At 56.1% G+C, this 27,724-nt stretch overlaps 2 protein-coding genes across 2 annotated transcripts in view; one reads left to right on the top strand and one right to left on the bottom strand.

Moving 5' to 3' along the window:
• PHYHIP (phytanoyl-CoA 2-hydroxylase interacting protein) lies at positions 738-13,090 on the top strand. Its single transcript, XM_001927910.4, has 5 exons — positions 738-1,291; positions 5,056-5,249; positions 6,369-6,543; positions 9,143-9,260; positions 10,961-13,090. Exons 2-5 carry the CDS (start codon positions 5,085-5,087, stop codon positions 11,493-11,495), a joined length of 993 nt encoding a protein of 330 aa, XP_001927945.1. The 5' UTR covers positions 738-1,291; positions 5,056-5,084; the 3' UTR covers positions 11,496-13,090.
• The window catches only part of BMP1 (bone morphogenetic protein 1), a 45,294-nt gene continuing 35,988 nt past the window's right edge, over positions 18,419-27,724 (bottom strand). Inside the window, 4 exon segments of the mRNA XM_021072336.1 lie at positions 18,419-19,138; positions 21,327-21,577; positions 23,444-23,657; positions 24,001-24,128. Of these exon segments, the coding sequence (XP_020927995.1) occupies positions 19,004-19,138; positions 21,327-21,577; positions 23,444-23,657; positions 24,001-24,128 (728 nt within the window). The 3' untranslated portion in view covers positions 18,419-19,003.

Genomic DNA, 27,724 nt, shown 5'->3' with positions numbered 1-27,724 from the left:
GACTAGGAACCATGAGGTTTTGGGTTCAATCCCTGGCCTCCCTCGGGGGTTAAGGATCTGGCATTGCTGTGAGCTGTGGTGTAGGTCGCAGATGCGGCTCGGATCCCGTGTTGCTGTGGCTCTGGTGTAGGCCGGCAGCTCTAGCTTTGATTCGATCCCTAGCCTGGGAACCTCCATATGCTGCATGTGGGGCCCTAAAAAGACAAAAAGACAAAAAAAAAAAAGACAAAAAAAAAAAAAGAAGAAGAGGAAGAGGAAGAAGAAGGAAGATAGCAATCTCTCTGGCTGAGGTGTTCAGGGCTTGGCTCCTCTGAGCCTAGGGGGTTGGCTGGGATGAGAACACCCCAGGCTCTGTGTGTTCCTCCCACCCCCACTTTCTTGCCTCGGCTCACCCTTCCCTGCCCCACACCTTCACTCTCTCATCTCTCTCCCTGGGAAACATAAGCAGCCAGACATTCTCCCTAGGCAATCAGGGGGCCCTGGAGCTGCAGGTCTGATAGCTCTTGATAGAGTTGGTAAGAAAATGGAGCCATGGATCAGCAAAAGGCCCTGAGGAGAGAATCCAGACTGTAGACAAAATCTCCCTCCCTCCCCCACCCCTGGCTGCTCCCAAATCCCTGGGGGACCCTTTCTCTTCACAGCCCCCCTCCCCATCCCCCAATTGCTTTGGCGCCCCGAGCCCTTGGGCTAAGCCCCACCCCTCTCCCAGCATCCTAAAGTTTGGGGGCTGCCTTCAAGTGAGAGAGTCCCTAGCAGGGGTGTGCTGGAGGGACTTCTCAGGGCAGCTTGTCCTGAAAAAATGGGGGAAAGGTGATCGCTGCTGCTGTCTCGGCGGACATCGGCGTAGCTCCCTAGGAGACTCTGTGCCCTCTCCCCCTCCCACCAGCCCAGGCGAGCAGGGACCAAGCTTGCTTATTGTCACCTGACGCTGGGCAGCCACTGATCCCATTGGTGGAGCCAGATTCGGTCTGGCTCTCGTTCTTTCTCGCCTTCTCTGCCTCTCTCTCATCCACGCCGCTTTGATTTCGCTCTTGCTTCTCTCCTGGAGCTCGACTGGGAACATCGCCTCTCCGGGGGCAGCAGCATTGTGCGCAGAGCCAGGCAGGAGCTGCCTGCGGGGCATGGAAGAAGCCTTCTTGGCAGCCTCGAGAGGAGCCAGGGGAGTGAGTGAGCGCTGTTGCCTGTGACCCAGGCGTCCGGCTGTGCCCCTCTGCCTGGGGAGCCCGTCCACCCAGAGCTCTCTCCCCTCCTTGCCTTCCAGATCTTCCTCTGCAGAGCCCGGTGAAGCCAGGTGAGTGTTGTTCCCACCCCCCAGCCCCAATCCAGAGCATCCTGCTGTAAATTCCGAGAGAGACTCGGGCGGCTGCGGGCTAGGACCTGGGGGCGCCAGGGTCCTGCCACTGTCCACAGAGCCCACCTGGGATTGCTGGGGCTGACGACCTTGTCCCTTTTCCCCCAGGCCCTTGGCAAAGGGGTTCACAGCTGGACCTGATCCCCAGGGCACCACAGTCACCCTGTGACCATTCTGCTGCAGTCAGTGATGCCATCGGGGACAGCAGGGTGGGGGGACGTGTTACCTCTGGCTGTGATGGCTCTTCTGAATGGGCATGGGCCGGGAGTATCAGTGTGCTCAGTGTGAGTGCCTGCTTGCCAGGGCACTGGAGGCTTGCTTGCGTACATAGTTTTGTCTGCTTGCACTTAGGCTCCTGTGTAGCTTTCGACTGCTGTGTGGCATGTCTAGGAACATACGTTTCTTGCACATGTGAGGTCCGTGGTGGGGAGGGATCACTTATCTGAGTAGCCTGGGGGGTGGGCAGTGCTGTGTGGGTGGTATGAGGCAGTATATTTAGGGGTGGACATATCACTGGTCATGCGTGGGGAGGGGCACGTTGTTGGGTGGGGGAGTGCATGCGACCAGAGGGTTTCTATGTGGGGAGACACAACTCCAGAGCAGAAGGGGGCGTTGGCGGAGAGTGTAGGCAGAAGCCATGGTCCGTGGGCAGGCCCGCGGAGGTGCGCAAACCTGTTGGCATGTGAAGGATCAGGGCTGGCAGAGCCTGGCGGAGACAAACACATTTTCCAAGTCTGTGTCTTTGAGCCTGGAAAAGCTGTGAGAGAGGATACCAGAATATGGGCCCATGTTGACATGTGTGCAATTGCACATGCGTGTGCAAGCGGGCGGAGGGGTTACATGCCTCCATGGAGGTGGCACGCATACATGCGGGTGCCTGTGGCCTCCTTTCTTCTCCAAATATGGCTTGTGGGAGGGCGTGTGTGCATATGTGCGTGTGAGCGTCTGCAGACGTGAACATGTGTGGGTCTGTGTGCAGGTGACAGCTTGTAGAGGGACAACTGTGGGACATTCTTAGAATGCAGAAGGTGGGAGCTACCTGAGTGGGTAGGTGAGTGTGTGGGGTGAGGCTGTCTGAGGAGGTGTGTGCCATGGTGTGTGGCAGGTGTGGGTGGGCATACCCAGTGCCTGTGCCTGTGTGACTGCCTGTGTGTGGGTGTGTAAACGGTTGCCTCGGGGTGGGTTACATGGGACTGTGGGTGTTTCTCAGGTGTTGTCTCAGCCCATCCCTCAAACCCTGCCTTTCCCCCTCATCTGGGCTTGGAGACCTGGGTGCACACCCACCCTTGTCCACAGGCTTTATTGTTCTCCCAGTGTCACTTGCTTCCACCCCTCCCCAAAGCTAGCATGGAGGGGGGGTAGGATCTGAGCTCTCCTAGAACTGTAGAGAGGAAAGGCGGAGCCAGGTCCTGGAGACCCCTGCCAACAAACACGGCTGCCCCTCTGGGAAGACTCTGACAGGAGGGGTGTGGGGTGGGAAGAGGTGTCCAGCCCCTGAGGTAGGCATAGACTGGGTCCTACATGGGTGGGAGGTGGCTGCTCAGGCCCTCTGGGGCAGGTGTGTCTGTGTTGGTGTGTGTGGGTGTGCATGTGTGTGCCTGTGGGGGGCACACATATGTCTCCTGAGAGAGCACCTCACCAGGAGCCCGAGGGATGGCAGCTCCCACCCCCGCTCCACACCGGTCTCCATGAATTACTAAGAGGTTTATCATCATACAGTGGTTTCTAGACACTTGATCCCATTCTGTTTTATTTTGGTGTGGACCTGGTAGCACCCCTGTGCTTATTTACTGTAGGGTTCCCCATGCACGAAGCCACTGGTATTTGGCTGAACTTCACAACAGGTCAACACACACTTTAGGGTGGAAAGCTAAGATGGAACAAGGACTCAGGTGACAGCCCGGGACAGGTGAGGGTCATCACCCATATCCTTTGCCCTGTGCCCGCTGCCCAAGGAGCCCATGGTTTAATTTAGGGTGTCAGGCTCTAGAGCAGGCTTAATTGATGGGAAAGTGTGGGTTGGATCTTCTGGAAGCTATAAATAGAAGAACCTGTGTGAAGGCACAAGGTACCCTCACCCTTAACGCCTGGGCGAGGCAGAGGGAAGGCAGAGAAAAGGAGATGACACTCCAGAAATGTGAGGGGTGCTGGTACGGGGCTTGAGGAAGACCCCGGAAAGCATGAGCCCGATGGGGTACTACGCATGTGCCCCGGGAGAAAGTCCAACCACATTCACAGTCTTGGCGCAGAGACAGTCCCTCTGCCTCCCTCTCACTTCCCCACCCTGTTCCCCAGTGCTCCCGTGAGCCAGGCCAAAGTCAAGGCCAGAGTCACCTCATCCTAGCTAAAGCACAGGTGAGAGTGATGGTGGTGTGGTTCCTTCACACCTGGAAGAGCAGCCAGGGGTAGAAGCAAAGCAGTGAGAGAGGGAGGTGAGAGAAAAGACAATTCCTTGAGAGGGAAGGATAGAAGGAGGAAAAAGAAATCATGGTAAACCCATGTGCATCTGTGCAGACACACATGCCCCACGTGTCACACACACGAGGGGACACAACCTTAGCTTCATGATAAAGAGTTTGGGCTCCGGAGTCAGACATACCTGAGTTCAAATTATTTCCAGCTGTGTAACCTTTGGCATCTTAGTCCCCCCCCACCTCAGCCACTGCATCTGTGAAATGGGGATATTAATATTGCCGACTGGAGTTCCCGTGGTGGCTCAGCAGAAACGAATCTGACTAGCATCCATGAGGACACAGGTTCCATCCCTGGCCTTGCTCAGTGTGTTAAGGATCTGGCGTTGCCGTGAGCTGTGGTGTACGTCGCAGGCTCGGATTGGATCTGGCGTTGCTGTGGCTATGGTGTAGGCTGGCAGCTGTAGCTCCGATTAGATCCCTAGCCTGGGAACCTCCATATGCCTTGGGTGTGGCCCTAAAAAAACAAAAAAGAAAAAAATACTACCTACCTACTTACTATGAGGCTTGCATGAGATGATGTCTGTAACATTATTAGTGCATAGTTGGCCTGCAATAGGTGTACGGGTAAAAACCAATAATTTAAGAGTCAAGCAACAGAGGATCTGCCGAAAGAAAAATAAGAGTTGAAGAGTTACAGGTGAACAGCAGCCGTGGCCCGGCTACCCCCCCCCCAACCAGTAGACCCACATTCTCTCTGTGGCACTTGTACTCCCAGCCCTGTGTCATGGTGACCCTTGCTGAGTCACCCCCAGGGAGGCGGGGACTTGAGCCTGAAAGCCCTGGCACCCTGGGCGTCTTGGCTGCCGGTGCCCTCTGCCGGTCTCCCTGGTGGGCGCTTCCTGCCTCTCCCACGCCGCCTCGCCCTGTTCTCTCCACCCCACTCCTTTCTCTTTTCACGCCTTCTGGCTGAGGGCCCCCCTCCTCGGCTCCATCTGCTGCAAATCTGTCCCACCCAGCGTCTGCAGCATTCCCACTGCCTCCGCCACCTGTCAGGTGCCGTCTGCTCTGCAGACCCCTCTGAGGAGAGCCAAGAGCCCACAAGGGGGACACCCCAGCTCACCTTCGGTCCCACCCCTCCAGTCTTCCCTGTGCAATCTTCCCATCGGAATTGATGAGGCAGGTGCGCAGGATGGCTCCTCAAGGTTCCACCTTGCAAGGGATGTTGGGAGACAGACTTTCTAGAAGATTCTGTGGGGGGGAGGGAGGTGCTGAGTTCTCCTCTCCCCTCAGTCTGTACAGAAGCCAAACCAGTGGGGAGCATGGAGCTGCTGTCCACGCCCCACAGCATCGAGGTCAACAATATCACCTGCGACTCCTTCCGCATCTCCTGGGCCATGGAGAACAGTGACCTGGAGCGGGTCACCCACTACTTCATTGACCTGAACAAGAAGGAGAATAAGAACTCCAACAAGTTCAAGCACCGGGTGAGTGCCCAGGGCCCCTCTTTCCAGCACTTGCCTTTGAAGGAGGCAGGTGACAACTGCGAGTCGGAAAGGCCTGACTCAAGTCCAGCTCTTCCTCTGCAGTCTTGGGAAGGTTATTTAACCTCTTTCCTCCACTGCTAAAAAGGGAATAATAATAACGCCAGCTTGCGAGAGGCTTCACTGAGGTCATGTCTGTGCCCTGTCTGGCCTGGGCCCAGCACACGGCCAACACCGTTATCAGCATCACAGCTGGGCCTTCACACGGGGTGGGGCCACTGCAGTCACACCTGAGGATGGCGTCTCAGGGTCCGACAAAGCCCCCGGCTTCGGAAGCAGCCTTGTTATGACTGGGTGGGCCACAGGGGCCATGGGCCCCTTTGCTTGGTCCTCAGTGATTCCCCCACAGGCCCCTGTGCTGCCCTCTGGCCCTCTGGCCTAGCCTCTGCCGCGTTTAGAAAAGGGATGGCGAATCCTCCGCTGGCCAGGGTGTCCTTTCCCTGGGTTCGAGGCAGTGCAGGAGGAAGGCTCCCATCTTCTCGAGCTGTCAGAGAGGCGGGGGAAGAGTGAGGTGGGAAGGAGCTGGTTCCCACGACGACTGCATCGTGTGGGTTACTCACCCTCTCTCTTTGGAACCGGCTCTCCGATCTGGGTGTCTTTTGGCAGGCCAGTTGCCACGGTGACGTGAATGTTCAACGCCACCCCCTTAACCCTTCCCCCCCAAAGACTAAGGCATATTTTCCCTTCCTCCCTGGCTTCTCAGCATTTGCCGTTGCCGTGGAGACGGCACTGCAGTGTGCAGCGCTCTCGAAGTCTCCCTCGAAAATGAAGGTCTCCCCGCCCTCAACTTTGCGGGTCTCCACCCCAGTGGCCTTTCTCTTCAGTTCCCAAGAGAACGGGCATGTGGGTTAAGGCGGTGCAGGTTGGGCAGAGTCTGTATGGCCTTCCCAACGGCCACTGCTTGCTTCTGCAGGAAAATGGTGGCCGGGCCACCAAGCCCCTGAATCTGGCCCTCCTCACAGGAAGGCGGCCCCTGGGGAGTGGGAGGCCTAGAGGAAGGCTAAGTGTGGGCCTGACCCCCAATTTGACTCTTGGCTCTCGGTCTGCGTCCCGTTTTCTCAGGATGTCCCCACCAAGCTGGTGGCCAAGGCCGTACCACTGCCCATGACAGTGAGAGGCCACTGGTTCCTGAGCCCCCGCACGGAGTACAGCGTGGCGGTGCAGACGGCCGTGAAGCAGAGCGATGGGGAGTACCTGGTGTCTGGCTGGAGTGAGACGGTCGAGTTCTGCACGGGAGGTGAGGCCCTACCGTCCTGCTGCGTTGGCACGCTTGGTTTAATGACGGTCAAGGAGGGGACTTCATCTTAACCCAGCAGGCACTTAGGAACACCTGCTGTATACAGACACCATGCTTTGGCCACCAGGGAGACCTCCATGGATGAGACCCACCCCTGCCCGCCCCCACCAAGCCTGTGGTGTGATGCAGGAGGCAGAAGTGAGCACTGCTAATTACGTTGACAATTCCGTTTCCAGAAAGGAATGGAGTTGCTTTTCTGCCTTGGGGCAAGTATAATGGTGGTAAAATGCATGTAACATAAATTTTACCATCTCAGCCATTTTTTCCGTTAGAGTCCAGTAGGGTTAAGTACCTTCACGCTGGCCGGCAATCCGTCTCCAGAACTTTTTCATCTTCCCAAACTGAAAGGCTATGGCAGTAACCAACAGCTCCCCATTCCCCCCTCACTCCAGGCCCGGGCAGCTACCCTCCACTGTAAATCTGACTACTCTTGGGACCTCCTGTGAGGGGAATCACACAGTATTTGCTCTTCTGTGATTGCCTTATTCATTTATTTATTCATTTTTATTCTATTGGTCTTGTCTTTATTTTTTTTAAATCTACTTTTAATGATTTTTATTTTCTCTGTTACAGTTGGTTTACAGTGTCCCGTCAGTTTCTACTGTACAGCAAAGTAACCCAGTCACACATATATAGACATGCTTACTTCTCACATTATCCTCTATCATGTTCCATTATAAGTGACTAGCTCTAGTTCCCAGTGCTGTACAGCATGGATTGCCTTATTCATTTAGTACGATGCCCTCAAGGTTCATCTGTGTTGCAGCGTGTGTCACAATTTCTTTCCTTTTTAAGGCTGAATAATATCCCATTGTGTGGATGGACCACATTTTGTTTACTGATCATTGGTCAATGGACAATGATCTTATTTTGTTTGTCCTGGGCCTCCACTTGGCCTGGGAAAACTTATCTTACAAACTGGCCTAGCAGAACTTAGCTTGCAAGTTCCAGCGTGAACAAACACCAGGCTTCTGTGAACTTGGTCACTGATGACCCAGGATCTGCCCCATAATATTGCACTCTTCTGGTGTCCACGGGGAGAATTGCCCCAGATTGCCCTCTGCCACAAGGAAGGGGCAGGAACACTCTTAGCCTCAGGTCTCTGAGGCTGCTAGCTCCATCCTCTGCCAAGGTCTGTGCCCAGAGTCTCCTTGACCTGCCTTCCTCTTTTGAATTGTGGGGTTTTTTTTTTTTCTTTCTTCTTCTTTTTTTTCTTTTTAGGGCCACACCTGTGGCACATGGAGGTTCCCAGGCTAGGGGTCTAATCGGAGCTCCAGCTGCCGGCCTACTCCACAGCCACAACAGCATAGGATCTGAGCCGCATCTACGACCTACACCAAAGGTCACAGCAGATCCCAAACCCACTGAGGGAGGCCAGAGATCAAACCCACAACCTCATGGTTCCTAGTTGGATTCGTTACCACTGCGCCACAGCGGGAAATCCTCTTTTTTCTTTTTTTGTCTTTTTAGGGCTGCACCTGAGGCATATGGAAGTTCCCATGCTAGGGGTAGAATTGGAGCTGCAGGTGCCGGCCTATGCCACAGCAACACCAGATTCAAGTGGCATCTGTGACCTACACTGCAACTCATGGCAACACTGGATCCTTAACCACTGAGCCAGGCCAGGGATCAGACCTCCAGCCTCATGGAAACAAGTTGGTTTCATAACCTGCTGAGCCACAGCAGGAACTCCAAGTAGTGTTTTTTCTTAGCTCATCTGCAAAACCCACTCTCTGGAGGTGCTCCTGCACCTTGGAAGGAAACCTCTTGGTTTACCCAGGAATTCTACATGGAGTGGGAGTTCGCTAACACTGGGGAGCTGGGGATGGCTGCAATTGCCAACCCAGCACCCTGGCCAGGGCTGTATCAGCAAGCAGGAAAGGGCACATTTTCCTACTCTGTGCAAAGGCACTTCTAGGCTAGGGGCAGCCCTGCCCGGGCCCCAGGACTCCAGCCTCCGGCCCTGGCCCACAGAATCCAATTTTACTTACCTGTTTCCACCTTCCCTCTTTCTCCTGGGATGCCCCAGACCCTGGCTTGGCTAAACATTCATCTTGGTTCTCTGCAGTTTTCGCATGAGCCCCCACCTGAAATTACAGCTGGCTCCCATGTGGCGTTGTTGGTGGCCTCCTACTGCCAGACTTGAGGCGCTCTCCCCAGGGGACCTCGGTCTCTCCTCTCAATTCTTCCTTTGCCTCTTGGTCCTCTTTTCACACAAGGGTGATCTGGGATTATGGCCCTTGGGGCCTGCAACATGACTGAATAACTGGGCAGCCCTCTGCCCTTTGCTGATGCAGAGCTCTGAGCCTCTTGCAATAGGGTGCAGAAGTGACAAGGACAGACAGCATCCAGGAATCAATCCCCAGCCAGGCGAGGTGGCCCCTTCCTATCTGGTCTGAGCTGCTGTGACTGTTTGGTCTCCCCTGTGCCCTGAGGACAGATGGGCAGTGAAGCACTCGGTGATCTGGGGTGGGGGCAGGGCGGGGGGAGGCTGTGGTCCCCTACCTGACCCTCAGCTCATCCACCTGGCCTCTTGCAGATTATGCCAAGGAGCACCTGGCCCAGCTGCAGGAGAAGGCTGAGCAGATTGCCGGCCGCATGCTCCGCTTCTCCGTCTTCTACCGAAACCATCACAAGGAGTACTTCCAGCACGCCAGGTATGTACGTTGCAGCACCCCACATCTCCCCTGCCCCCAGGGCCTGCCAGGCCTCCCCTTCCTCCCCCGGCTCTGCCATCATGCTGGTGGTCTGATGTCACTTCCACCCAGTCAGTTGCCAGACCCTGCTCTGGAGTCCTCACCCCATCAGAACCCAGGCTGGCTCTCGGGGGACGTTGGGCCCCCGGAAGGAGAGGGCTCTCAGGATGGGACTGCCTGGGGGCACTGTGCTAACAGGACTGAATAAATAAGGTCCTGGATTTGATCCTCCTTTCAGAGAGTTCCTTTCACTGGCTTCTAAGGCTGCAGGTCAGCTGTCCCTCCTTGGTCCCAAGGGCGGTGGTGAGGGGGTTCTGAGCATGGAGAGCCATGGTCTTCAATCTGTGTTCAGGGAAGCCTGAGGGCTCCAGGGACGGCTCTCAGGGCACCCTTTAGGGTGGTGCTGAGGTGGGTGCTGCTGAAGAAATCAGAGGATGAGGCCGGCTAAGCCCTGCTCCCGACATCCAATCAGAGCCACTTCAGTTTTATTGCCTGTGACCTGCCTGTGTGTAATTTTCTTTAGGGCTAAAAGAGAGGGATTCAGTTTGAATATTTGAAATCTTAAAAAAAAAAAAAAATGTTTGAAGGAAGTTCCCCTGTGGTGCAGCAGGTTAAGGACCCGGTGTTGCCAGGTGCAAATCAAAACTGTGGCACAGGTTTGATCCTTGGCCTGGGAACTTCCACATGCTGCTGGAATGGCCAAAAAAAAAAAAAAAAGGAGAGAGAGATAAAAAATGTTTGAAAATTGGTGATCTGATCCAATACCCTCAGCCTACATATGGGGAGGCCTGAGGCCCAGAGTGCCAGCAAGTCACTAGTTACTTAAGACAGCCAGGACCAGGTAAGAGTGAGCCAGGACCCCGGGCTGCCCATCCTCCCCATGCTGGTGTTTGTACTCAAGAAGAGAGGCCATAGGTGAGGTGAGTGGTGAGGACACTGGCCCGCTTTGGGCGTCTCTAACGAGTAAGCAAGGGAGAGACAGAGAGTACCCATACGTGCCAGAATGTAAAGATGAATAAAGGTACAGTACCCCTCCCACCCCCACCTTGCAAACCTCCAGGGTCTTGAAATAAGTATGCACGATTGGTGAGTTCAGCATTCTTCACGTGTTAGGCGGTCAAAATTGTGTTGACTGCAAGTGCATGCTGTTCCTAGAAGGTTTTGGAGACGAGGGGACACCTGTGTTGGGCCTCAGGGGGATGATTAGAAGTTTGCCAGGCCAGGTGGAGAAAGGTGGGAAGGGCGGTCCAGGCAGAGGGAAGAGCACTGCAAGGATGCAGAGGCAGGGAAGAGCTTGGGTGCATTCCCGCCCTGCTGGAGCCTGTTACCTGAGGGTAATGGGGGTGGTGGGAGGTGGGGCCACAAAGACCAGATCTTCCTGACTTTGCTTTTTGTGCAAGTCCCATCAAAGGGTTTTAAGCTGGGGAGTGGCAGGTTCAGATCTCTCCTCCGTGAAGGAGTGGGCTGGATCAGCCCATCTCCAGGGCCCTCCCTTCTCTCGCATTCTGGAATGCTCTATTTGTGACTGGTGGAGGCGGTAGCTGGTGGGAGAGCTGGGAGCTGGGCGGACTCCCTTCTTGGTCGCACACAGCAATCAAGCCTCAGTCCAGCTAACAATGGCATTTTCTCTTCCCCTTGGCATTTCTCCCTCGGGTGGGCAGGACCCACTGCGGGAACATGCTGCAGCCCTACCTGAAGGACAACAGCGGCAGCCACGGCTCCCCTACCAGCGGCATGCTCCACGGCGTCTTCTTCAGCTGCAACACGGAGTTCAACACAGGCCAGCCCCCGCAGGACTCCCCCTACGGCCGCTGGCGCTTCCAGATCCCCGCCCAGCGCCTTTTCAACCCCAGCACCAACCTCTACTTTGCGGACTTCTACTGTATGTACACGGCCTACCACTACGCCATCCTGGTGCTGGCCCCCAAGGGCTCCCTGGGGGACCGCTTCTGCCGTGACCGCCTGCCCCTCTTAGACATTGCCTGCAACAAGTTCCTGACCTGCAGCGTGGAGGACGGGGAGCTGGTCTTCCGCCACGCCCAGGACCTCATCCTGGAGATCATCTACACTGAGCCCGTCGACCTGTCCCTGGGCACCCTGGGGGAGATCAGTGGGCACCAGCTCATGAGCCTCTCCACTGCGGATGCCAAGAAAGACCCCAGCTGCAAGACCTGCAACATCAGCGTGGGCCGCTAGGGACGCCTAGGGAGCTGGGGGGCGGGGGGCTAGGGAGAGATGGCAGACAGGGTGGTGATGGGAGGCATAGGTGCAGGGAGCTGGCCTTCTCTCCCCTGCCCCCCTGCTCCCTCCACGCCATCCATCTCCCTCTTCCCTTCCCCTCCCCAGCACATTGGAGGCAACAGAGGGTGGTCCCCTTGGTAGGCACGGCCCACCCATGCCTGGTGGAGTTGGGAAGGCTTCTTAGCCTCAGCAGGTGGGGGGTGGGGGGCGGGTGGATTTCGGGAGACTTCCCCGTTCCTCTAGTTTCCCTGCCCTGCTGTTTCTTGCCTCATCCCAGGCCTCCATGTCAGGAGATCTGCCGCCTAGGGTTCTCCCCGGGAAGCCTCTCCTTTCCGAGGCCCACTTGTAGCTTGCCTGCCTCCAGAGGTGAGGCGAGAGCTGTGGGCGTGCTCTTCCTTAGCCCCACCCACCCCGCTCAGGGCCAATCACAGAATGCCCCTCCCCTTGAGCTGGGCCTGGGGCTTCCCTCTATAAATAGTCTTCTGCACAGCTGTGACCACCCCATCCCACCCCACCTCCTTGCCCCGCAACGCCCTCTTCCTGCATGGGGAGAGCTGTCCCTCCCCTTCTCCGCTTCCCCCCTCGAAAAGGGCCCTCTTTTCTCTTGGCTTTGGGGGCACCTGACTGCTGAGGTTTTCCCCTTCTGTCTGGAGATGGTATAAACCCCGAACTTTCCTCTTGCTCAGAGGGAGGAAGGGGTCTGCTGGAATCTGTAGTGGCAGCCTCTGGGGTCGAGGAGGGGGAAAGAGACCCCTGAGACCCAGAGGGATCCCCCCTTCTTAGCAAGGAGTGGGAAGTCTCACGCCGAGGGGACCCGATGCTGAACTGGAAGTTGAGGGCGTTCCCGCAGAGTCCTGGCACCCTGCCTGGCTGCGCGCTTGCTCTCTCTCTCTGTCGCGGTGCCGCCACCGCACTGTGCCTGTGTGTCATCTGGACTGTGGCTTCCCTGCCTGCCACCCCTCGCGGCCCCCCGCCCACTGGCACTGTCGGCTTCCCACCGAGCAGCGAGCCTATTGGCGGAGAGCCCCCTCCCCGGGGAGTTCTTGGTGAAGTCCTTCCTGGGTCACGCAGCCTTTTCACCTGTTTCCTACTTTTGTAGGGCTTGTGGGAGTGGTGAGGGTGGCCCCCGGAGACCAGCAGACAGGGTGGAGTGATGGGGAGAAGTGTCCACTAAGGCAGCCAGCTGTTTGGGGGACGAAAGTGGTGACATCAGGTGGAGGAGAGCAGCCCCCACAGTGACAGCCTGATATCTGTGATGAAGGACATAAGAGGGCAGCAGGCCAACAAGGCCATATCTCAGTGAGTGGCAGTTGGGACAGCTGGTCGCCTCTTCTATAGCCACAGGGAGTGGTGTGATCAGCTGTCTCAGTGGCATGGATCAGGGCTGGGGGCTGTGGGAGATGCATGGAGGAGAGGACATGGGCCCCAGTCCCTTTTCCCTCTGCTGAGGGGGTGGCCGCTGCCCTCCCCTACCCCGTATCTGCCCTGGGTTGGGGACATACCCGCCTGTGCTGTGCTTGTGCATTAATAAAACCACCATGGCCTGAGAGCCCTGCCTCTCCTTGGGCTTGGGGGCGGGGGCGGGGGGGGGGCAAGCTGTATAGTCACAGGGGAGCTCAAATGAGGATGCCCGCCAGGACAGGCCACCCGGAACCATCTCCAAGGGTGTTACACATCTCACTGTGGGTGGCAGGGCTCCAGGAGCAGAGCCGCATTTCCAGCTTGGGAAGGACTTTGGAGGTCGCTCGGCGCTACCCAGCAGTTTGCCAATAGGAGGACTGAGGGCTCTTAGGGGAGAACCTATAGCAGTCTGGAGGCCCAGCTGAGGTCGACAGGCCACCCCATTTGGAGGCCTGCCCCTGCAGCAGCCTGCCGCTGCATCAAACCCAGATGCCACTGAATTCCCCTCCCCCAGAGCCTGAGTGTCCCCTCTCCAGCAGGGCTCCTTTGCAGATCTGAGTCACCTCTGTGTCTATTATTATGGACTTATTAAAATGATCCTCTGCTGGAGTGGAAAAGCTCCAGAAAAATTAGAGTCACCTTCCTGACACTGCCTGGCTCAGGGCCAAATGAACATGTGTCATCCCAAGCTTGGGACACAGCCTCTTTGCACTAGGAAGAAAAGCTGAAGGGCACATGCCACTTCCTGAGGGCCTACTATGTGCCAGACATCCAGCCAAGTACTTTCACACACATCAGCTCCTCTAGTCTTCATAATGGCACTGAGCTGTATTATTCCCGTTTAACAGATGAAGAAATTGAGGCACAAAGTGATTAAAAGGCTTGCCCATGTCTTATAGCCAGTAGGTGGCAATGCCCAGGATTTGATTCAGAAGCGAGAATCTTCCCATTTCACTGCCCTGTCTCCGCAGTGTATGCTAGGGACCACCTGGGGTGGTAAGACAGGTGGGGCTGGTCTTAGACACAGTGGCCCTCCTAAGGGCGTCCACGGCACTTCTGGCTGACCATGGCCATGCCTAGTTCTTGAATAACACCAGGGGGGGCTGTGGAGTCACAAATGCCAAGGAGGTTTATTTTAAAAGAGTGGTGGGGAATATTTGGAGTCCAAGATTCCAAGGTTGGGGAGTGATCTCCAGGGTCCATCCTTCTGCCTCTGGGCAGGACCACTCCCCCCAACACTAGCTGAGGGGTTTTCAGAGTCTTCCAGAGACACATGCTTCAATCTTCCTTTTGCAAACCCTTCTGAGGTTCTTAGGAGGAGAGACTGGCTCCCAGGTTTCCCTTCATGGGGGTGGTGGTGCTTCATTCAGGTTTCCTCTCAAGAACCTGCGCCTCCCTCTTCTCTCTAGATGGCTGCGGGCCAAGGCACCCATCAAACAGAGCTGGGTCAGGGCATCTGGTGGAGTCTGGCCCCCCGTGCCTTCTGACCTGTGTCCCTCTAATCTAACCTGGTGGGAGGAGAGAGGTCTACTTCGTTTATACACACACACACACACACACGCACACGCACATGCACGCGCACGCACACGCACACCTCCCAGGGCTGGAGATAGAAGACAGCCTTTGTGGCCAGAGAGAGCAGCAAGTTGAAGGACGACCTTGGGCTGCAGCTCCCACTGTCCAGTAGAAGGGCCCTGAGTTAGCCCCGCTCCAGGGCAGGCAGGGAGGGAAAACGAAGTCATGGCCACCAAGGGGCACCTCCGGGTTACAAGTGGGGTGTTCCGCTGTGTAGGCGCAAATACAGACACACCCAATACACACGCATGGCCTCACACTCTCACCCTAACCTCTGACACACACACACACAATTACACAGGTGCAGTCTCTTCTGCCCAGATATACACCCATATTTCCTTTCCTTCTGGCCAGCATCTATCTTTCTTTTCTTTTCTCTTCTCTTCTCTTCTCTTCTCCTTCTTTCCTTCCTTCCTTCCTTCCTTCCTTCCTTCCTTCCTTCCTTCCTTCCTTCCTTCCTTCCGTCTGTCTTTTTTAGGGCCGTACCCATGGCATATGGAGGTTCCCAGGCTAGGGGTCGAATTGGAGCTGTAGCAGCTGGGTCTACACCACAGCCACACAACGCCAGATCTAAGCCGTGTCTGTAAATTACACCACAGCTCATGGCAACACTGGATCCTTAACCCACTGAGCAAGGCCAGGGATTAAACCCGCGTCCTCATGGATGCTAGTCAGGTAACCACTGAGCCATGACGGGAACTCCCCAACATCTTTCTTTTAATCCTGGGTGGATGTCAGCCCCCCCAGGGAAGTAGGAGGGAAGGTGCCAGCTCTGAGGACCCTCAAAGTTTCATATGTGTCTCTTCTGCGTGTTAAGAAAAGAGGTGGTCAAGGTCCCAAGGAAAGGGACGTGGAGGGACCATCCGCTGAAATAGAGGGAGGCCTTCAGGAAGCTGAGCTGAGGGGATTGGCCATAAAACAGCTTGGCCACAGCATCTGGAAGAGATTGGAACCAGATGTTCCTGGGATGGGGGAGGGGACGGTTGTGAGGCTGGTGGGGGGCTGGAGCAGGAGAAGCAGACTGGTCAGCAGGGGGCTGGGTTGGGGGCCTCTGGACTCTGGGGAAAACATCTGGCCATCCTCTCCCTGTCTCCCCCGCTCCTCAAATCAGGCTTTACTATTTTTGCAAACTGGGGCAGCACATCTTCTCACAGATTCTAGAATCAGCCTTTTGTGTAGGGACAGTCAAGCACAGGGTGTGACTTGGGAGGTGCCCAGAAAGGCTACCAGCTAGCCAGAAATATGTCCCCTGCTGCCACTCAAGCCCCGCCCTGCTGTGGGCTAAGCATTGCCCTCCCTGGTAAGCCAAGTTCTGCGCTAAATTCCTAATGCAAGGCTGGAAACTGGTGAACCCAGAAGATTCCTTTTAGCATAGGAGAAGCGCAGTCCAAGAGCTGGAAAAACGCTCTGCAGAGGGCAGAAAAAGCAGGCCCACTTACAGAAAGCCTGTTGGCCAGGTGCTATGACGGGCTCCCTCTAAAGTGTCATTCTTCCTTTCTTGAAAACTTGTGCTGTCATTCATTCCTGTGTCTAGATGGAGAATCCAAGGTTCAGAGCAGTTAAATGACTCACTCAGGGGCACGCAGCCACCAAATGGGAGAGCTTGTGTTCAACACTGGCTGTGTTTGCATTTAAGTTTCTAACCTTCTCATGACTGAGAAGCATGTGGGGTTGGAGGCGGGGGAGGGGGGGCGAGGGAAAAAAAAGACCTGAGGGGACAGCAGGGCACCCAATTTTTCTTTTGCAAATGAGCCAAAAGTTGGCCCTGGAAGCCCCCAGCTGCCTCAGGAGCCTGGCCCCATCCTCTGGCTCCTGGAACCTAGATGCTCCTGGTTGCTGGGGAAAGGTGACAGGCTAGGGAACAGAGGCCTGGGGCAGCGACAGCTGGCCAACGTCACAAGGCAAAGCAAGGCAGAGCCAGGTCTCCTGATCACCAGGAGCTGGTGTCCTGTCCTCCAAGGGCTGGGGATGTGTGCCCAAATGGAGGAGCCTGGAGCTTCGGGCTATGTAATTATCTCAACCTAGTTACCAGGTTGGGAGTGCAGTCTGGGGCAGGTCCATCCTAGCTCTTCTGCTGTTGGGCAGGCACTCAGGACCCAGGGAACCTCAGGAAGACCTTGGGGACTTGGAGACAGTTGGAGGAGCAAGCATTCCTTCCTCTGACGTGGAGTCACCTGAGTGGTTGGGCAGCCGCACTGAGGTTTGTCTGGTCTAGAGGCCTGCAGCAGCCCAAAGGTGGAGGAGTGGTGGAGTCTAGAGAATACGTTTATTGATGAAGTTCTGGAATGCCTATCGGCAGCCTGCAGCCAGCTCCTGACCAGCCTTTACCATCCAGGGGAAGCTCCTGAACGTGGGCCAGGGAAGACTGGGAGGGCCCACCAGCCCGGGCGAGGCATTAAGCCCCAGTCTATGGTGGTGATGGAGTCTTGGGACTGACGCCCGGGTGGCTACATGGGTCAGTCCTGAGCTGCCTCCAGCTGTGCTGTTGCTGTTCATAGTGGCCCTGTCCTGGGTGGAGGACTGGAGTACTCCCTGTGGGCCCGAGCCCTGCAGTCTAGACAGGGCTATGATCCTGGCTCCCCTCACCCAAATGGCTTGTGAACTGGGAGTGTGGTCCTCTAAGTTTCAGAGGAACCCCAAGGGCTGGCGAGGGGAACTGTGACAACTGACTATAAATTCTGCCCTGGAACTGATGCCAGGCTGGTTGGCAGAGTGTCTGGGTGAGATGCCCGGGACTTGGGGGCCTTTTCATTTGGCTCATGGCCCTCGGGGCTGTCCCCAGCACTTCAGTCAGAAGAGATGGGGGCAGAGAGGGGTGGCTGTGACATCACAGCCCATGACCTCACTGGCCTGCTGGCCATCACCCACTCCCTCACCTGCTGTCAGGACTGGAAGAGAGGGCTTCAGTCTGACTGTGGGTGCTGGTCCTGCACGCACATTAGATACCAGCCATGTGTCTGGTTTCCACGGCTGCTTTCTGCTTAAAGGACCAATATGGGCTGCACTGCTGCCCATACTGTTCCCTGGGGCTGGGTGCCCCCGTATGGTCCAGACAGTATCTGGTACAACATCTTCTGTAGCAGAGAGGAGTGTGGGGCCAGTAAAAGACCTACAGTCCCACCAAAGTCTCCTCGGCCTGGGAGCAGGCTGCCCACTCACGCTGGAATCTGGGAGTGGCCAGCCCAGGCAGAGAACCTGGGTTCTTGCTGGGCCTTTCCTGTGAGATCCATGGAGAGAAAGAGGAGAGAGAGTCTCCTTTGACCGGAAGGAGTAGGGATGCGGTTTCTCTCCTCCTGGCCTCGGGGAGATGGGTCTGGGCCTCACTGCTGGCTGGGAAGGAGGAGGCAATGGCAGGAAGGAGGAGGCCAGACGAGACACAGCCGTAGGTCATCTTGGGAGAGGGGGCCAGAGCTGGAATGTTTGCTCAGTGGCTGCCGAGTGTCTGGTTCTTGTCTCCATGAGAGAAGGACCTGTGGGGCCAGCACTTGGGGTCTGATCTTCAGGAAGGCAGGCCCTGGGGGCCGACTGGTGGAACTGATCTGGCTGGTGCTCATGTTCTGGCTCCCGGTGGCTTGCCTAGCCCGGCACCTGGACCCAGAGATGGGAGGCCTGGATGGACAGACCCACACTACCCCTTTATACTCCGCCTCCCTCTCCACCAGCCTTTTGATAGAACGTTCCACCCCTGGTGTGGGAAGGCCGAGAGCAGTGCATGTGTGCAAGGCATCTGTATCTGTGTGTGCCCGAGTGTGAAATCACACCCTCGGGGGCCCTGGAACTGAAGGAAGGAAGGGAGGCCAGTGGGGCCAGGTGTCCTGGCTGCGGGCCAGCCCCATGCACATCTGGAATTTGATGCACCCTCCCCCCTGGCCCCCACATCCCAGACAGCATCTGGCACAGGATACAGGCTGTAACACTTTCGGTTTATTGGCTGGGGTGCCCTGGTGTGGCCAGCCAGCCACTGGGCCTGAGAGAAGCCCTGTCTTGCTGCCCCACCCCCTCCCCTTCATCTTCCCACTGTGGCTCCTGTGGGATGAGTATGGAAACACACGCCCCAGGAAACAGAGGGAAGTGGGGGCTTAAAATAAAACCAAATCTGGGTTGGAGAAGGGGTGGGAAATGTACATTACGATAAAGATATGCCACTGGCTATACACAATACAGCGTGTAGAGACCGGCAGGGAAGGTGGGCGGGTCCTGCTGCCTGACCCTCACCCACCGGGGAAGGCCCCCAGAGAGGAATGGCCACTTCAAGTGTCTCAGTGAAAGCTCTGGCTCCCTGGCCCTGGCCCCTCGCTCCCGCAGGGGCGAGGGAGGAAGGGATCGAGGGGCAGTGGCTCATGGAGGAGTCCAATGCCCCACCTCCTGAGGACAGCTCCACCCAGACCATCGGCCCCAGGTCCTGGCACCTGGGGGATGGGGACGCTGTCCGGCTCAGGTGACCGAGGGCAGCGGGCCTCCCGTCCCCGGCCGTGTGAGGGCAGTGGTCACTTCCGGCTGTGCAGCGTGTCTTGGAACTTTGTGCTGGTGTACCGCAGGTGGAAGCCTTTTTTGGTGATGGTGTCATCCGAGTGGAATTTCACCAGGACAGAATCTCCCGCCGAGTACACCTCCTCGGGAGGCTGACAGAGGAAAGGGGGAGGCATGAGGCTGAGGACCCGGGGCTGGGGGTGTTGTTTCCCTCCCCGAGTTCCTCTGCTGGAAGGAAGACTTCCACCAGATTCCCCCAGATCCTTGTAGGGCGAGGAGAACGCTTGCCAGCAGGAGTTTAACGGGGCACCTGGAGGGTTGTTGGGGTGGGGGGGCAGAGGAGCTTCAGTTCAGAGTCACATTTCCATTCACACCCAGCACTGCCACTAACTAGTCAGCTATGAAGTCTGAGGCAAGGAGCTGCCCCTCGCTGAGCCTGACTTCCCTTAAGAGCAAACAGGAGCAGGGAGTTCCCGTTGTGGCTCGGCAGGTTAAGAACCCGACCAGTATTCATGAGGATGCAGGTTCGATCCCTGGTCTCGCTCAGTGGGTTAAGGATCCAGCATTGCCATGAGCTGCAGTGTAGGTCGAAGACACAGCTTGGATCCCATGTTGCTGTGCCTGTGGTGGAGGCCAGCGGCTGTAGCGCCAATTGGACCCCTAGCCTGGGAACTTCCATGTGCCACAGGTGTGACTCGAAAAAAATGAAACAAATAAACAAAAGACCACAAACAAACCAACCCACAACCTAAGCATTAAAAAAAAAAAAAAAAAAAAAGAGCAAACAGGAGTTTCTGGTGGGGATAAGGACAAATAAGAGGATGGCTGTGAAAGGGTTTTGCAAAGGGAGCAGTTTCTCTGAGTGGCTGACGTCCTGCTGCCCTGGCTGCGTTGCTTTGAGAGGAAGACAAGACACCAGGGCTCAGCCGTTGCCTCCTGCCCTCCCCCGACACCAGCATGGCCAGCTCCAAGAGATGCCCCTTCCTAGACTCCTGTAAGCCCCTCCTCACCTCTGTGTGCCGGCCCTCAGAGGGAGAGCTGCCCACGCAGCACCAGCACACAGAGGCCCTGGCCCTCAAGGCGTGGAAGGGATCATTTCCGAGAACTTGGGGACATTTCCAGCAACCATGCCAGGAAAGCCCTGACGGAACTGGGTTCCTTCCCCAGGTCTCCTCCCATTGGCTCCAGCCTGGCGCAAGTCTCTGGAAGAAGCCACCTGGGGACACCCAATTTGGTGTATGACTCACCTGAATGTGTCAGATGAAGGGAGTCACAAAGGGCAAAGTAGGGAGGGGGCAAGAGCTTGGTAGCCAGTGGACTCTGGAGGCGGCTGAGCCAGGCAGGCCAGGGGGCAGTGTGTGCCACTGTCCACCCTCCACCCTATCTCAGTCCTGTCCAGCCCTTGCCAGGCAACAAAGGCTGAAGCTTTGCTCCTAAGGGGAGATTCTACTGGCCAGTGCTGGCTCCAGCAGCTGCTGCACCTCCTGGGAAGTTTAACCCTTCCTGGGACGGCCAGGCTGCCCTGGGCTTGGCCAGGAGAGAGTCAGGGAAGCAGGGAAGTGACAGCAAGGAGGGAGATTGTGAGGACACGTGCATAAGAATGAGTGTGTGGAACTGGGAGGGGGAAGGAGGAAAGGATTCAAAAAAACAAAAGGAACAAAACAAAAGAAGCCACAAGCTCTGCCTGGAGGAAGATGAATCTAAGTCTATGGTTTTCCTGTGGCCTTAGTTAAAATCCCATCAAGCAAACTTCTGCCCACTGTCTCTGAAAGTGCCATTTTATGGACCAAGAAGTGATGCTCAGTGTCTGCTTGGACAACAGCACCAATATGCTTTGGGACCAGCTGGCCTTTCACCAAGAGAAACTGGCAGTGGAAGAGCTGAGGGTATTGTTATAGCTCTGCCAGACTGACGGCCTAGCACAGCTCAGCTCGGCCCTGGGCCCTGGCTCTTGCCCCAACCTCTGCCCTTATCCTAGGCCCTGGGGAGCTGCCTTTGGCCTGGGACGAGGGAGTGGGACAAGGGAGTAACGGGGCAGAGGGAAATCCATCTGCCTTCCCAGATGCAAACTACCCTGAAGACCCAATCAGACTGGTGCTGACCAGGTTTGGAGCGGGGCAGCGCTCATCCCAGAGGCTGCAGGAACCTCTGTGTTGGCCAAAGAGAACTGGGGTCCCCGGCTGGAGATGGCCCAGGGCAGGGTGGTCACCCACCAGGCTGGGTGTCCAGGTCCTCCAAAGCACCAGGCAGGGACCCCATGCCTGCAGAGGCGCTCCTGCACTGACACAGACCCAGAGGTCTCTGCACTGGGGTGAGAGGGGTTGGGGGTGGGGGCCTCACCCCTGAGCCGCAGTAGCGCCCCAGCCTGGGGGCCGTGCTGTCGTAACCATCGAAGAGCTCCATGTAGTCATAGCCGCAGTCAGTCTCCTCCTCCACCTCGAAGGTCTGGAACACCAGCTCCACGCCGTAGCCTTCCTCGGCCACGATGACCCACTCGCAGTCCACCCCCCCAGGGTAGTTGTTGTCGCCAAACTGGGCGTGGGAGTAAAGGTCCTTGGTCTTCACCTCTGCCCGAACCTGGCCTCCACATTCTATGGGACACGAGATCGGTCATCACCCCCTGAGCATGGCTGCAGCCACTGTCCTTCCCCAGGCTCAGCCGTCCTGGCCGGATGGAGGCCCTGGGACAGAGCCACATGGCTAGTGATAGGTGGGTTTGGACTTGGCCCAGGCCTTGGCCTGGAACAAGTGCTCTGTTGCTCTCCCCCTGGAGAGAGGCCCACAGAGGCCCAGGGACGCGGCTGGGTGAAAGGCCGCCAATCTGGAGGTGCTGGGGAGAGCGTGCTTGTCAAAAGTGGACTTTGCCAATTTGCTCCAGCTGATGGCTGCCATGGACGAACATAGGCCCTGTGAGCCAGAGCGCCCATTCTTAAGAGAGAAGAGGTACATCTGGATATTGTGTGAAAACTCCTAGTTTCTAAACGCGGGCTCATGTTTTTAAAAAACACAGTGAGGGGAGTTCCCGTTGTGGCTCAGCAGTAACAAACCCAACCAGTATCCATGAGGACTGGAGTTTGATCCCTGGCCTCGCTCAGTGGGTTAAGGATCCAGCATTGCTGCAAGGCAGTATAGGTTGCCCATGTGGCTCAGATCTGGTGTTGCTGTGGCTGTGGTGTAGGCTGGCAGCTGCAGCTCCCATTCGACTCCTAGCCTGGGAACGTCCATATGCCACAGGTGTGGCCCTTAAAAAAAAACGAACAAAACCCAGCATGGGCCAAACCCAGGAGGAGTTCTGGGACTCCAACTTGCAACCCTGCGCTGGGATGGGGCAAACAAGAGCAGGGAGGGCAGGGCCATCCGTGTCCACCTCCTCCCAATGCCCTCTGGCCTCTAGGACACCTGGGCTTACACGTGGGGAGTGGGCAGGCAGGGCCTGGGTCAGTGCTGAGGCGAAAGGGAGGAGGAGAGACTGTGAAACCATCATTTCTGCAGCCTGTGGGCCTCCCCCAAAGGTAGCTTAAGACCCACAAGAAGCCTGCTAAGCCCCCAGCTGCCACCCCTACTCTGATGCCCCCAGCTGCCACCCCTGCTCTGACACCCCAGGCTTTGCAGGACTGGGATCCAGCCTTTCTCTGTAACCACATCATTCCCACTTCACTGCTGCCCTCACATGTCCACAGTGCCAGCCAAAATAAATGACCTGTGTACACCCAGAGCTGTCCTGGGGTTGTGGCTGTGTCGGGCTCCTCCCTCTGCCTGGAAGGACCATCACCTCACACCCAGAGCGTGAACCTTATCATGTTTTGTCTCCTGCTTTAATTATCTGTCCTTGTCCTGTCTCACTGGCAGGCTGTGGGTCCCCGGGTGGTCTCAGGCCTGATTCACCTCCCCTGGGCCCTCTGAGTCCTCTGAACAGGGCCAGGGCTCAGTAAGAAGGCATCAAACAGAGGGACAGATAAATGCAGAGTAGACCCCTCAAGGGCGGAGAGGTTTGTCTGCCTTACTCATCTCGTGCCCCACACTTAGAATGCTGCCGCATACAAGCTATGCATTAACAGATGTCTGCAGGATGAACTGACCCGTGAACTGGGGGGTTGGAATGTGGGCCAGCTCCCACAGTCAGGTGCCTACCGCTGGGATTCCAGGGGATGCCCTTCCACCCCGGCTTCCCTTCCCCCTGCTGTCACTGCCCTGTTTCCTGACCTTGGCACCCCTAACCAAGGCCTCCCCTCCCTCACCCAGAAGGCTTACTCGGCATCCCTGGCCTGGCTTCATTCAGAACACACAGTCTCCCTACCCAGCCACCGGCTGGGCCTGCCTACATCTTCACAGGCTCTTCGTAAACCCCACCCCAAGCCAAGGGCCCGCCTTTGAGACCAGGATCAGCAGGCACCTCTAGGTCAAAGGACAGCCTGAGGGCGCCAGCTGCCCAGGGACCTGGCCTGCAGCGGCCTCACCTGTGGAGTGGGCGGCCTGGAAGCCCTTCCTCTGCACGGAGTTGTCTGAGTAGAAGCGCAGGAACATGCGGCTGCCTGTGGCCAGGACGGGCTCGGGTTTCTTGCTCCCACAGAAGCGGCCCAGGACGGGGGCCTTGGCGTCACGCCCGTCGTACACCTCCAAGTGGTCATAGGCGCACTCGGGCTGGGACTCGATGTCCATCTCCAGGAAGGTCTGGAGGACACGAGGGAGGACACGGTGTTAGGAACGTGGCTGGGGCAGGAGGCGTGGGTAACAGGTGGCCCCAAACCAAGGCCTCCAGACCCCAGTGCATCGATACCAGGGAAGCGGCCACTGCTGTGAGCAGGAGAGAGGGAGGACCCAGGAAGGGATCCAGGTGATGGCAGGGTGGAGGCCTCCGCACAGACCAGACGGGGTTCTCAAAGGAATAGCAGCCCTATGGGCTCAGCCAGGCCACCAGCCTGCAGCCTGGATCGCCCTGGGCAGAGCTCTGAACGATGGGAAACAGGTGATGGCCAGATGGCACGGATGAGCAGGCTGGGAGCGGGCACCTTACCAGCTTGACCCGGTGCCCGGGGGTGCTAGAGATGGCCCAGGTACACTCCTTCTTGCTGGGGTACTTGTCAGGCCAGTTGGGGCTGGTGATGGTGCCGCTGGTGGATGTCACCTTGTGGTCACAGCCAGCTGTGGGGAGGTGAGTAAGGGGAAGGGGATCAGTGGGGACCCCAGTGCTCCAGTGACTCCAAGAAGACCCTCCCACCCTCCTCCCCTCTTGCTTCTCTGTCCCCTACTCAGAAATGAACTGAAGGTGCATATTCTTTTCCATTCAGTCACGCAGTCTGGGGGGATCTAGCTGCTTGGTTCCAAGCTGGACCCTGCCTGGTAGCATCCATGGAGGCCAGCCAGGCTTCCCAGGTGCCCTGGGTATACTCCTGGACCTCTGAGGCCATTTGGCCACCTCACCGCTGCCTTCCAAGAAGCTGGCATCCTCTGATCTCCTGCCACACCCCCATTCCCATGGAAGATTTTGGCGCCTGACTCAGTTCTTCCCACCCCCCTCCTGCCACCATCCTAGGTGACACCAACAAACACACAGATGGTCCATCCATACTCCGGCCTCTCTCCCCTGACCTCAACTCTCTAGTTCTCCCCTCTCTCCTTTCAAGGCTTTGCCATCGCCCTCCACTTCTCAATGATACAAATGCATCATCCTCTCAGTGGCCTCGTCCCATTCTTCCAGGCTGCTCAGCCACCACCCTCCTTTAATGCCTCTTTGACTTTTAAGAGACCTCCACATCCTTGACCGTTCTGGCTTCTCTCAATGCTTCCTCCTGGGTTGACTTAACTTGCTTCTCTACCAGCTGGACCACCTGGCTGATCACCCCAACTGATCATCAGCTGCTCGAACTGCTCCATCTTGGAAAACCCTGTCTGTGGTCTCCAAGAATGGCTGGGCCCCTGCCACTTGATAGTCTTTGGATTTGACCTTCACCAGCTCCATCTCTCACCTCCTCAGCTATTGCTCCAAGCCTTCAGCCCTCTCCTAAACTCCCAGGGTCCCTGCCAACAGACCACCTCACCTCCCACCTCCTCGAGAAAAGCAGGGCCCTCAAATACGAACGACTTCAACTTCCCGTACCCAACCTGCAAACTCACCTTCCCGCCTGCCTCATCTCGAAGGTGCTCTCCTCTCCAGCAGGACAGGATTTTCCTCCCGTGAGCTGGAGCCCATGGCTGCCCGCTACCTGCAAACCCTCATACCACACATCATCCACCCTCACCCTCTCTGCCAGCTCTGCCAGCCCTCGAACCTTCCTGCACTTTGCCCATCCTAAGACAACTCTCCCCTCTGGCCACTGCCCATCCTGTCTCCTTTTCTTCAAGACAACTTGGTATCAACTATTACATTTAGAATGGATAAGCAATGAGGTCCTATTGTACAGCTCGGGAAACTATATCCAATCTCTTGGGATAGAACATGATAGAAGACAGTATGGGAAAAAGAATGTTATATAGATATATATGACCCAGTTACTATGCTGTATGGCAGAAATGGACACAACAGAGTTCCCATTGTGGCTCAACAGGTTAGGAATCCGACTAGCATCCATGAGGATGCGGGTTTGATTCCCAGCCTAGCTCAGTGGGTTAAGGGATCTGGCATTGCCACAAGCTGCAGCATAGGTTGCAGATGAGGCTCGGCTCTGGTGTTGCTGTGGCTGTGGAGTAGGCTGGCAACTGCAGCTCTGATTGGACCCCTAGCCTGGGAACTTCCATATGCTGTGGGTAAATCCCTAAAAAGACAGAGAAAAAAAAGAAAGAGAGAAATTGATACAACACAGTAAACAACTATACCCTAATTAAAAAAAAAAAAGAAAACTTGTTATCACCATGTTCTTGTGACTCATGGCTCCTTGATCCACTGCAATCTTCCTTCTGCCTCAGAAAAGGACAGCTTCGAGAACTCCAATTTATTTATTAATTTGTTTTAAATAACATGAAAGTTCCCAGGCTAGGAGTCAAATTGGAGTTACAGCTGCCAGTCTATACCACAGCCACAGTAACAAGGGATTCCAGCCACATCTGCAACTATGCCACAGCTTGTGGCAACTCTGGATCCTTAACCCACTGAGCAAGGCCAGGATGGATCAAACCTACATATTCATGGATACTAATCGGATTCTTTTTCTTCTTCTTCTTCTTCTTCTTTTTTTCTGCTTTTTAGGGCCGCACTCATGGCATATGGAGGTTCCCAGGCAAGGTGTCAAATCGGAACTACAGCTGCCAGTCTATGTCACAGCCACAGCAACGCAGGATCCAAGCCCCATCTGCGACTTACACCACAGCTCACGGCACAATTCTGGATCCTTAACCCACTGAGCGAGGCCAGGGATTGAACCTGCAACCTCATAGTTCCTAGACGGATTCATTTCTGCTGCACCATGACAGGAACTCCGATACTAATCGGATTTTTAACCCATTGAGATACAGCAGATTTGTGCTGGGAATTCCACCAACTGCAATTTAAAAGCAATGTTCCTTATGCATCATCATGCACTCTGACAGGCCCCTCTGGGAAAGCCAGTGGGCTGCTGGCTGGGGAGGGGGAGAGGGAGGGGGGGTGCAGGCCCCACATCTATGCCTGTCGTCAGATGCTCAAAGAATGAATGCACAGCCATCAGGGCCCAGAGAGGGGCAGAGCCCTTGCAACCTGCCCTGTGGCCCAGGGAGAGGCAGGTGGATCTCCAGCCTCCACATTTGAGCTGTGAGCTGCTTCTGCTACCTAGCTGCAGCTTCCTGTGTCCCCCCTCACTGCCCACCCCCTGCATTTCTACACTGGTCTTACACCCCCCATTTCTCCTTCCTTGCACACTTCTGCCCACCTGCCCAGCTAGACTGCAGTCTCCTCAGGAGCAGAGGGATCCCCTCTTTTTTTCTTCTTTTTAGGGCCGCACTCACAGCATATGGAAGTTCTCAGGCTGGGGGTCAAGTTGGAATTGCAGCTGAGGCCTACACCACAGTCATAGCAACTCGGGATCTGAGCCACATCTGTGACTTATGCCTTAGCTCATGGCAACACTGGATCCTTAACTCACCGAGCCAGGCCAGGGATTGAACCCACATCCTCATGGATACTAGTTAGGTTCTTAACCCACCGAGCCACAGTGGGAACTCCCATAGGGATCCCCTCTTGAACCCCCTACAGGACTCTGCACAGCACTGCACCCTCCGCAGGGGCCAGGGAATCTGACTGGTTTGTTAGTAGCCTACCGCTTGTGTAAGGAACCAACAGTGCTTCCGAAGTCAATCAGAGCTACGCACAGGCCATCTTCCCAAGAAGTTTATACCTTCTCCTGGCTCTCTTGTTGATGTTGATGCCAAGGATTCTTTAGCAAAATCCTTTTTCATAGAGAGTACGGGATAGCATGCAGTTTAGACAACATCAGAAGAAGATCCCCTTAGCTAAAAGATGGGGAGGTCCGTGAGCTGGGAACTCTGTATATGGGGAGCCTGAACTCTGTATATGGAAGTTCTGCAGTGTCCATTGGGTGCTTCAACTCTGCTTATTCTAATTTTTTTAAATTTTTAATTTTACTTTTAGGGCCACACCATTGGCATATGAAGTTCCCAGGCTAGGGGTTGAATTGGAGCTACAACTGCTGGTCTACACCACAGCCACAGCAACATGGGATCCAAGCCACATCTTCAACCTACACCACAGCTCACGGCAATGCTGGATCCTTGACTCACTGAGAGAGGCCAGGGATTGAACCTGCATC

Source organism: Sus scrofa, chromosome 14 (assembly GCF_000003025.6).
Source record: "Sus scrofa isolate TJ Tabasco breed Duroc chromosome 14, Sscrofa11.1, whole genome shotgun sequence".
Taxonomy (NCBI): Eukaryota; Metazoa; Chordata; class Mammalia; order Artiodactyla; family Suidae; genus Sus; species Sus scrofa.
Note: the sequence above shows the minus strand (reverse complement) of the source record. Positions and strands in the feature narration are given on the sequence as shown.

What these genes read in the sequence shown, in the direction of transcription:
- PHYHIP (XM_001927910.4), top strand. Translation starts at nt 5,085, where the DNA reads ATGGAGCTGCTGTCCACGCCCCACAGCATCGAGGTCAACAATATCACC. An exon ending in CCAACAAGTTCAAGCACCGG is followed by an intron (nt 5,250 to 6,368) that starts GTGAGTGCCCAG and finishes CCGTTTTCTCAG; the next exon opens with GATGTCCCCACCAAGCTGGT. An exon ending in GGTCGAGTTCTGCACGGGAG is followed by an intron (nt 6,544 to 9,142) that starts GTGAGGCCCTAC and finishes GGCCTCTTGCAG; the next exon opens with ATTATGCCAAGGAGCACCTG.